Source organism: Populus euphratica, unplaced genomic scaffold (assembly GCF_000495115.2).
Source record: "Populus euphratica unplaced genomic scaffold, PopEup_1.0 scaffold22.1, whole genome shotgun sequence".
Lineage (NCBI taxonomy): Eukaryota > Viridiplantae > Streptophyta > Magnoliopsida > Malpighiales > Salicaceae > Populus > Populus euphratica.
Window position 1 is genome coordinate 1,145,346 of NW_011499863.1, and position 10,949 is coordinate 1,156,294.

The following is a 10,949-nucleotide window of genomic DNA, read 5'->3' on the forward strand; positions in this document are numbered from 1 at the left end:
AGGATAGAATACTCATAAAATGATTAAAAATTAGTCGAGAATATCCAAAAATATAAAAATTAAAATTTGACATTATTTTATTAATTGATGAAAGCCCTGTTGACAAAGAAAATTCAATTTGAGGAAGAAAAATTCAAAATCAGATTCTTATGGACTCAATTAAATTTTATTTGAAGGTTTAATTGAATTTATGAAGATTTTGATTGCAAGAAAAATTAATTTTGGAGTTAATTTGAGCTTTAATTGAAGAAAATTATAGTTTTGAGGTCAAATATAATTTTTAAGAGTTCATTTGGTTAAATCAGGGGCTTAATTGCATAAATAGTGAAGTTTGATAGCCAATTAGGGACTTAATTGAAGAAATCTGAAATCAATGACCAAATTGGAAAAGAAGTGTAAATAAAGGGATTGTAATTTAAACCAGATCAAGGGCCTAATTGAAGAAATTAGAAGTTTATGTATCAATTGAGAGTCAAATTACATAACTTCAAGAACAAGGACTAAAGTGAAAAAGGCGACCAACTTCAAGGCCACTTTTTGATTTTTAGCAGGGATGTAATTGAATTGATTTTTAAAATCAAAATTGAAATTAAGGACTCAATTGAACAAATCACAAAGTGAAGACTAATGTGAACTCTGACATGTTTTTGCCATTTTTTTTCTTTTAAATGAAACGATACGTTTTGTCCAAAACGGTGTTGTTTCATGCAAAAAAATAATAATCTTGAAACGATGCAGTTTTGAACAGCATCATCTGTTATTTTTTTCCTCTAGACGTGTAGAGAATAGGAGAAGAAGATTTTTTTTCTCTACTCTGTTTTTCACCGACTTCCACTCTCTTTTAAATCTCAAAAGGATGCCAACTCAACCAATGGCGTACCAACCCCAGGTGGCACCACCATCCACCGTGCCCTGTCCCCTGACCGAATAAAGGCAGGGCATTTTCACTGCCCTTCTCTGCCTATAAATACAGAGGCAGAGATGAGGCATAAAGGATGAAAAAAAAAGGGTTAAGAGAGACAGAAGGAGGAAAAAAAAGAACAGAACGAGAGATACATAACAAAAAAAAAAAAGAGAATAGAAAAGAGAAGAAAAGGAGAAGACAAAAGAATAAAGAAGAAGAGAAACAAAACAGGGGAAAAGAGGAAGAAGAAAATGCTGCCCCTACCACCCCCAGCTCCCTAGCAGCACCGCTGGCCACCGCGAACCACCAGCAGCTCCACCGCTCTAAGTAAGCCTCCACCCCACCGTTTAATTCCTTGCCAGAGTCGCCTGCATTTTTGTATGCAAAACATGATTTCACGTTCTGATGCAAAAAGACGGCGTGGGATAGTTACTATATTGATACACAGTAACCAGTCAATTTAGATCTAGGCTAGGACATCAGCCCAACCCACAGTAGATTGGTCAGATCCGGCCCAGCCTAGAAAGGTTAGGTCAGGTCTAGCTTAACTCATTTTTGCAAAAAAAAAAATCAATTTTTTTTTTAGAATTCTATAATTTTTCACATAGTTTTTATGTCATTTTGATTAATATTAAGCAATATTTTACATCATAAAAATACAAATTCAGTGTTAAAATACCTGATTTTCATCAAAACTTCTAAAAATAAAAAAAAATGAAAAAAGAAATAAATATTTTTGTACACATGGCAAAGTGTCTCAAAGCTAAAAAAATCATATTGTGTTATTCATACACCAAAAAATAATGTCTTAACTTGTATTTTGGCTTTAATAACTAGTTTATTAAAGTCAAAAGAATATTGGCCAAAATTTCAAAACAATAAAAATTTATTTTGTTTTATTTTAGTATCAAAAATTAAAAATTTATACGTAAAATGTATTTTCAATGTTAAAAAGGTATTTTTTCTTTATTAATGACATAGAACAGTTAGGTTTTTATCGATAAGATAAGAATCTCCTTGCAAATGACTTTTCTTAGACCATAGACAAATTAACAAATTTTAAACATCACAACCAGACTTTAGATTTTATCAAACAAAACATTATAGCCTACTTTAGGTAGGGCATAGTTGGGGTGCTAATACATTTCCTTTACGCAACTAGTCTCCATACCCTATCTATTATACCAATTAGGGTTCCTAGTAACCAGAATATTAAATGAGGACTCTTAGTCCATAATTTACTGATAAGAAATAAGAATTTATTGTCTCTTTATATTTTGCCAGAATAGTCTATACATCAGTCTATTACATAAAAAAATTTTAGGTTGGACAATCGTCGCGACGCCGTGCACATGCAACATCTTGGGTAGTATTTTGACACGACTAAAAGGTTGATGTCTTCTCCCAAGTGCAGGAGTGTCGAAGTAATAAATAACCCGGCAAGACCGGGGTCGAACCACAGGGAGGTTAATTATACAAATTATAAACAACAATTATAAAACAACAACAACAATAACAATAATAATAATAATAATAATAATAATAATAATAATAATAATAATAATGAAAAAAGAAGGAGAAGAAGAAGAAGATGATGAGAACTTTGAGATGAAATATTAATGTAACGATTAAACAATTATAATAACAAATGTCAAGGTTAGAGGTTCCACTAATGGTATATCAAACAAGTATAGTATAAATTTTTATTATTGAATTGAAAACCACACACAAAGGAGGTTCCAATCAGATTATATATTGTTAACATGATTACATTAGTCATCTTATTCAATTAATGCTAATACTTGTAAATCTCATCAAGCATTCATGATTATAACTTATGTTAACAACAAATCAAGTTCCTTTCATAGCTCAGGTGTCGGTTATACCATACATTATGGGCTATGAAAGTGCCAAGCATTTGTTGTACTAAGTGTTATACAACATAAATCAAGATTAGTCATTTAACAAGCAAAGTATTAAAGAGTGAACAAGATAACAAATATAAAACATGTTAGTATCAAACATTAAAGTCCATATTAAGTTTACATTATACTTATTCTTACACCATTAGTGTAACCTTTTCACCTTGACATAACTAACTTAGTTAGACATAATGAAAGAAAGCAAAATAGATAAACAAAATAAGAACATAAAAGTTAACTAAGTAAAGGAAAGGAAATGAAAGGTATAAACTTAATATTAATGAAAGCAAAGCATAAACATTACAAAAAATACAAAGAGAGAAAGGAAGAGCATGATCTTGATCTGGAAACCAAGATGCCTAAATGCATGGCAAATGCCTCCTTTTATAGGCCAAAATTGGGAACTATTGATTTGATGACTAATTGATAAGTGGGTGGCCAACTTTTGACTTGGTGACAATCCTTATCTTCTCTTGTCTGCCCAAAACGTCATTGATAACGTCAAAATTGGAGCCAGTTGTAAACATGAAAGTTGTAGGAAATTGTCTCATCTTTCTTGTGTAAAAAATTCAGCTCATTTTGACTTCTAGAACTCCAGATATGGCCAAAATACCGAACAGTGCTCGGGCTGGAAGACAGATTCGGGCTTCTTTGTTGTTACTACAATTTGGACTTGATAATGGCCTTTTCAGATCTTGGGCTCCATATAAAAGTTGTAGGCCTATGTCTTACCTTTCCATCCATATAAATTGGACCTAAATCTGAGATCTGTAGCTCTAGATATAACCCAATTACCGAACAGTGTTCCGGTTTGGATTGCACCGACATCTCTTCTCTAAGTTTGACCATCTCTTTATCCATGCAATTTAAGTTCTTCAAGTCATCAATCAATCCTTTTATTTATATGATAGAACTGCATTAAAAATAGACATTTACCATAAATTATAGGTATCTTATATTATTAGATACATTATTATAAAACATATTTTAGTTAAGGAGTTATTGATACTTCAAGTGCAAAATGATGATATAAAACCATGATAAAAATGCACTTTTAAGTACTAATCATATTTCATGATTAGCACCATCAAATTATTCAAATATTAGAACTTTGAAAGTTGATTAAGTGTAAAAATGATATGAATCATTTTCTTAATTATGAAAAAAAATAAAGTAAATGTTTGTTGATGGTTGCCTCATTTACTACTGAAGAAGTGGTCTTTAATGTTGAGAAGATTGATTCAAGATTAGCTCTAATTTGTTAGGATGTTAATTGTAAATAAAGTTATTATAGAACATTTTTTCTATTAAAATCTTATCATTATTTTTCTGAACTTTGTTATCAAAACTCTTGTATAAAAGAGTGATTTCATTAATAAAGAATTATGATTGCAGCCATAATAATAATAATTCTATATTACTGGTTTATTTCTTTGTTCTTCAGTTTCTCTATATTATCAACAACATCAAATTGGTATCAAAGCTACATTGATCTTACGAGACCAGTTTGAGTTAAAAGAATAACCTGTAAGAAATCGTTTTTCACCAAAAATTCAATAACATAAGTTTTCTATCATTTTTCAATGGCATCAAATATGTATTCTCTTGCATCACCACCAATATTTACTAGTGGAAACTACCAGATATGAGTTGTAAGAATGAAAACATAAAGCCTGTGATTTTTGGAATGTTGTAGAATAAGAACATGATCCACAACCACTTACTGCAAATCCTATTCTAGTTCAAATTAGAAATCATTGTGAGGAATAGCCAGGAAGTTCAAAGCTAAAACATGTCTCTACTCTATAATTTCAAAAGCAATATTTCTCGGAATAATTGCACTTGATACAGCCAAGCAAATTTGAAATTATCTTGAAGAGGAATTCATAAAAATGAGAGAACAATCCATATGAAAATCTTAAATTTGAGAAAGGAGTTTGAGATGTAGAAAATGAAAAAAATAGAAACAATCAGAGATTTATCTTTCAAACTGCTTTCCATAATCAACAAAGTAAGACTATTTGGAGAAGACCTTCCTGATAAAAGAGTTATTGAAAAAATTCTTATAAATTTACTTAAAATGTTTGAATCAAAAATTTCTTCATTAGAAGAATCTAAAGATCTGTCAAAAATTTCTTTGGCAAAATTGCTCAATGCTTTACATGTATAAGAACAAAGAAGAATAATAAGGTAAGAGGAGTCAATAGAAAGAGCTTTTCAAGCTAAAATGCATATCTAAGAAGGTGACAAAGGCAAAAAAAAAATACAACAAATATAAAGAAGCCGATAGCAGCAGTAAAAGAATTGGAAACTTTCCTCCTTATATCAACACTCGAAGAAAATTTTCCCTTACAGCAAGATTGCTGGTGGAGACCTAATATGAAATGCAGAAAGTGTGATCAATTAGGACATATTAAGAAGATTTGCAAAAACAAAACTAACCAACAAAAAGGTAAAGTTCAAGTTGATGATCAACAATAAGAGGAGCAGCTATTTGTGGCCACTTGCTTTGCTGGCAAACATACAAGTGATTGCTAGCTTATAAATAGTGGTTGCACAAATCACATGATAAATGATGAAAATCTATTCAAGCATTTCAGACTCATTTTAGATGTTTTTTTGTCCCTGAAATTGATCAGAATCTGTTAAGTGTTGGTCAGCTTCTTGAAAAAAGATACTTAATTGTGTTCAAAGATAAACATTGCTCAATTTCTGATCCTGTTGGATTAGGAATATTCATAAAGATGAAAGGAAAAAGCTTTTCACTAGACTTGATGGAAGAGGAGTTAGCTATTTTTAGAAGCACAGCAAATTAGACAGAATTATGGCATAAAAGGCTGGGGCATTTTAATCAAGCAACGTTGGTGCAGAAAAAGAAGATGGTGCAGAGAATTCCAAACCTGAAACAAGAAATTACAGTTTATACCTCTTGTCAATATGGCAAACAGAACAGACTTTCATTTCCTTTGAACAAGGCTTAGAAAGCAGTGAAAAAGCTTCAGCTTATTCATATCGATGTTGTTGGACCTCTAAAGACTATCTTTAAATGGAAACAGGTATTATATTGTTTTCATTGACGATTATGCAAGAATATGCTAAGTCTATTTCAAGTTTAAGACTAAGATAGCAAAAAAAAAATCTAAAATTTAAAAACTAGATTAAAAATCGAGGTGGTCACAGAATTCAAGTTGTAAGATCTGATAATAGCATCGAATACACATCAAACAAGTTTGTCAAGTTTTCTCATAATGCAGGGATTGAACATCAATATACTATACCTTACACTCCTCAGCAAAATGGTGTAAGTGAATGAAAAAATAGAACAATAATAGAGATGATAAGGTGTCTGTTATTTGAGAAAGATTTTACCCAAAAAGTTTTAGACTAAGGCTATGAACACTGCAGTTTTCTTGTTGAATAGGTTGCCAACAATAGCGTTACAAAACAAGACTCCTTATGAAGTTTGACATGGTTATAAACCTTCACTTCGGAATTTAAAGATTTTTTGTTGCTTAAGTTTCACTTATGTTTCTCAGGTGAGAAGAGATAAACTTGATAGAAAGGTTAAAGCTGACATATTTGTTGGCTACAGCAATGTTACAAAAGGCTATAGAGTTTTCAACCTCAAACAAAAAAGATAATAGTTAATAGAGACATCAAGTTCATTGAAACAAAAAAAAAAGTGGAACTTCAAAGATGCAGAAAAAAGTGCAAGTAAGGAGATTATGCAAGATCTTGGTGATATTGATGAAGCACCATTCAGAGGAACTAGATTGCTTACAGACATTTATCAAAGCTGTAATGTAACTGTGTTAGAACCTACAAAATTTGAAAAAGCCAAATATGATCTAAAATGGATTGATGCAATGAAAGAAGAGCAAAGGATGATTGAGAAGAATCAAACATGGGAATTGGTGGACATGCAGAAACACAAAAAACCTAATGGAGTAAAATGGGTTTACATAACAAAATTGAATACAAATGACATCATCAACAAACACAAAGCTAGATTGGTAGTTAAAGGTTATGCATATATTTTTTGTGTACATTTTTCAGAGACCTTTGCACAGTGGATGTCTAAACACCATTAGAATGCTACTAGTAATTATAGCTCAAAAAGGTTGAAAAATATTTCAACTTTTTATGAAGTCTGTATTCTTAGTTATCTACAGGAGGATATTTTCGTGGAACAACCTAAAGAATTTGTTGTGGTAGGTGAAGAAGAAAAGGTTAACTTATTGAAAAAAGCTTTATATAAATTGAAACAGGCTCCATGAGCTTGGAATAGTAGGATTGATAAGCACTTACTTAAACATGACTTTTAAAAAAGTTTGGGTGAATCAGCCTTATATATCAAAAATTCAAATTCTGATTACATTGTGGTTTCACTTTATGTGGATGCTCTTTTTGTTATAGGAAACAATCCAAGCATGATAGACAAATTCAAAGCAAAAGTAATAAAGGTATTTGAAATAACAAACCTAATTGAATGGAAGCGCAACAAAACTAGCATGGGATCTTTATTGGTTAATAGAAATATGTCAAAAAGATTATGAAGAAATTCAAAATGAAAGAATGCAAATCAATGACACCCATGAACCTGAAACAAAAGTTATGTAAAGAAGATGGAGCTGACAAAGTAGATGAAGCAATTTACAAAAGCTTGATTGGACGTATGATATACCTCACAATAACAAGACCTGATATTATACATGTTATAAACTTGTTATCGAGATTCATGCATTGTGCAAGTGAAGTTCACTTCAAGGCTGCAAAAAGAGTAGTGAGATATATCAAAGGTATACTAAGTTAAGGAATTCAGTTTAGTTGTATTAAAAATTTTGAACTTCAACGATATACAGACAGTGACTGGGCTGGTAATTGTGATAACATGAAGAGAACCTTTGGATATTGTTTTAGTTTTGGATCAGGAATTTTCTCCTGGTGTTTCAAAAAATAAGAAATTATTGCACAATCAACAACAGAAGCAAAGTATGTTGCAGCGACTGTAGCTACAAATCAAGTCTTATAGCTTAGAAAGATCTTAGCAGATTTGGACATGGAGAAAAGGAAAGCTATTAAGGTTAATGTTGATAATCAGGTTGCAATTGCAATATCTAACAATCCAATTTTCCATGGCAAAACTAAGCATTTCAAGCTCAAGTATTATTTTCTTAGAGAAGTTCAGAAAAATAAATAATTACAACTGATTTATTGTAAGACAAAAGACCAACTTACTGATATGTTAACTAAGCCACTATCAAAAATAAGGTTTGAAACTTTGAGGGACAAGATAAGTGTCTGTAGCAAAAGTTACAAGGAGTGTTGATGATTGCCTCATCTACTGATTTATTGCAAGACAAAAGACCAGTTTACTGATATGTTAACTAAGCTATTATTAAAAATAAGGTTTGAAACTTTGAGAAACAAAATAGGTGTTTGTAGTAAAAAATACAAGGAGTATTGATAATTGCCTCATCTACTAAAAAAGTGGTTTTTGATAAGATTAAGTCAAGAAAGCTCCAATTTGTGAGTTTCAATGGTGAGAAGATTAAGTCAAGATTAGCTTCAATTTGTGAGGACTACAACTCTTTTTATGTTAAAATCTTATCATTGTATTTACGAAGATTGTTATCAAAACTCATGTACAAAAAAATGATTTCATCATGCTTTCAGTCACAGTAACAATAACTTTATATTGCTGATTTATTTCTTTATTCTTCAGTTTCACTTCAACAACATCAACATTCAAAACACAAAAGGAATAAGAGCCTTGACATCCTTGGGAAAATCTTCAAACTTGGAAAGGTACCATCTCCTGGTAGCATAACTCCTTCCAATCAAGTAAACAATAGTGCCTAAAGTGAAGCAAAAGGAATACAGTGTTTGAGAAATGAAAAATATCCCTATAAACGCCAACACCTCGAAGAGATAGTGAGGGCATATCACCAGGCCAAATAAACCACCCTTTGGAATCTTGTATTCTTTGTCATCATTTGTTCTCAAAGAGGCAAGAACTTGGTGGTGGTAGAAGTTGCCGAAGGTTGCCAGCATGAACAGCAAAATCCCTGGATACTTCAAGTCCAGCTGTGGCTCAGGAAACCCTTGTGTTAGATACTGACCATATATCATGGTTGAAGTAGCAGAGAAATAACTTGAACTTATAAGAATTGCAGAATCAAGAACCACCCCACTGGTACTATATTTGTGAACAAACAGCACCTGCATAACATGATAGAACAAGTTCAAAACCCGTTAGCAACCCAAGTTCCAAGCAAACTATGTAAAGAGTTTCATGATCACAGATGTCTTACCTCAATGACCCTCTTGAAGAAATGTAGGGTAAGGGTTGCTTTAACCAAGAACAGCCTGAGATCATGATTTGGATAGAGCACAAAAGCAGCAACACCAGAAAGGAAAGCTGGCACATAGAGTACAAGCATGCCAGTTCTGCTGGAGAGTTGTATCTGCTTTCTTGAAGATTTTGCGGAATTCAAGTTCCACAATTTTGAGTACTGTAAATGCTTTCCTAAGATTTCAGAAACACCAAGACCTGCTAATGCTACCAGACTAACCACAGACATGACTGGAACGATCATAGAAGGTGGTGTAGGAAAGATAATCAATCTAGACAACATGGATGCCATTGCTAACTTGCTTTAGCCCCTTATTTCTTTACCTGACTCAAGATTCTCAGCTTCTTATAGAAATGGAGGAATTTTCATTGAATACGCAACCTGTGTGCGAACTTCATTTGTGCAGCTGGCAGGAAAACGACCATACAGGTGACAGGTGGCAGACGTGAATTTCATTATCACAAGCTTTTAAATGTGTTTGATATTGTAGTAATTGTAATTTTAAAAAAAATATATAAGAAGTATAAATAGTGCCTGTAAATTATAACGATTATTTGAATGGTATAGAATGTTTTCAGAACCTCTATATATAATTTATAAAAATTCATTCATATTTATATGCAGCGTTGTTCTTTATCGATTTAAAATTCATTTATATTTATACTGAACTTAGAACGCTATTCTTTATCGATTTAAAATTCACAAAATACATGAGAGTTATCTTGGTGATTCGCTAGGTATATTTATGTGTATAACAATATAGATGCCTAAAGATTTATTAGTATTCATACGCAACTTAGAACAGTGTCCTGTGAATTTAAAACTTCAAAATGAAAGCAAGATATCGTTGTAATTTGTTATGCATATCCATGTGCATGGAAAAATCCTTCGTCTCTCTCTGCTTATGTGTCTTGAAATGTTCGCTAATGGATGTAAACGAAGCTTTTGATGTGATGGCGATGCAATGCCACCATGGAGCCATACCGACCCACCAAGACATTCATGGTTGGAATACTAAAATTAATATTTTTTTATTTTTAGATTATTTTGATATTAAAAATAATATTTAAAAAATAAAAATATTATTTTATTATATTTCTAAATAAACATATTTTTAAAAACAAATATAATTATACCTCCAAACACAATCCAAGGCCTAGCTAGGGTGGGGTCGATGAGAAACTTAGACGGTTTTTATAAATAATAAAAATCATTGTTTTAGATTTTAAAAAGAAAACTATATATATATATAAACAAAGAGAGAGAGATTGGATCAACCATCCAATTCGCAAGCTTTAACGTATGACTAGGAGACTTGCTGCTGTGAATGAATGGCAGAAATTGGAATTTCATGTTCAAGGAGCAATTAGGCCATCAAAAGTCCATTGGGCTTCCTAGCTAAATTGGATCATGCCGAATTGATCCAGAACTTGATTAAGGCTGATCTGTATGTGGATGAACTTGGTGATGGTGATTCATCATCGACCTAGAACCTGAATTGAATTGTATTTCGTTTTGAAGTGTTTCAAATATTAACTCGGCAAAACACAACCTACCTAGCTAGGTCAAATCCAAGAAAAAAAATTTAAGATTATCCAAGATAATACTGTTTTAACATTAGCAAAATGACTTGTTGATTGATCCATCAACCTGGATCCCGGATAGGATAAGAACTCAAATGAGGTATAACAACCACAACACTTAATCAACAATTCTAGTCCACAGACAAATGGTTGAGATGATGGCATGGAGATTCACTCTCAATCA

The 10,949-nt window shown here is 31.9% G+C and overlaps 1 protein-coding gene across 3 annotated transcripts; it reads right to left on the reverse strand.

The window, feature by feature from the left end:
- Positions 1–3,921: 3,921 nt before the first annotated feature.
- LOC105125401 (3-oxo-5-alpha-steroid 4-dehydrogenase 2-like) lies at positions 3,922–9,610 on the reverse strand. Of its 3 annotated transcripts, XM_011025817.1 has the most exons (4): positions 9,141–9,610; positions 8,570–9,048; positions 4,600–4,606; positions 3,922–3,994 (listed from the first exon to the last, which is right to left on the reverse strand). In XM_011025817.1, exons 1-2 carry the CDS (start codon positions 9,471–9,473, stop codon positions 8,575–8,577), a joined length of 807 nt encoding a protein of 268 aa, XP_011024119.1. In that variant the 5' UTR covers positions 9,474–9,610; the 3' UTR covers positions 3,922–3,994; positions 4,600–4,606; positions 8,570–8,574. The 3 variants fall into 3 exon arrangements, with proteins under 3 accessions (XP_011024119.1, XP_011024118.1, XP_011024117.1); XM_011025816.1 differs by lacking the exon at positions 4,600–4,606 and having other exon boundaries at positions 3,922–4,006; positions 8,571–9,048; XM_011025815.1 differs by lacking the exons at positions 3,922–3,994; positions 4,600–4,606 and having other exon boundaries at positions 8,503–9,048.
- Between the last annotated feature and the right edge of the window lie 1,339 nt (positions 9,611–10,949).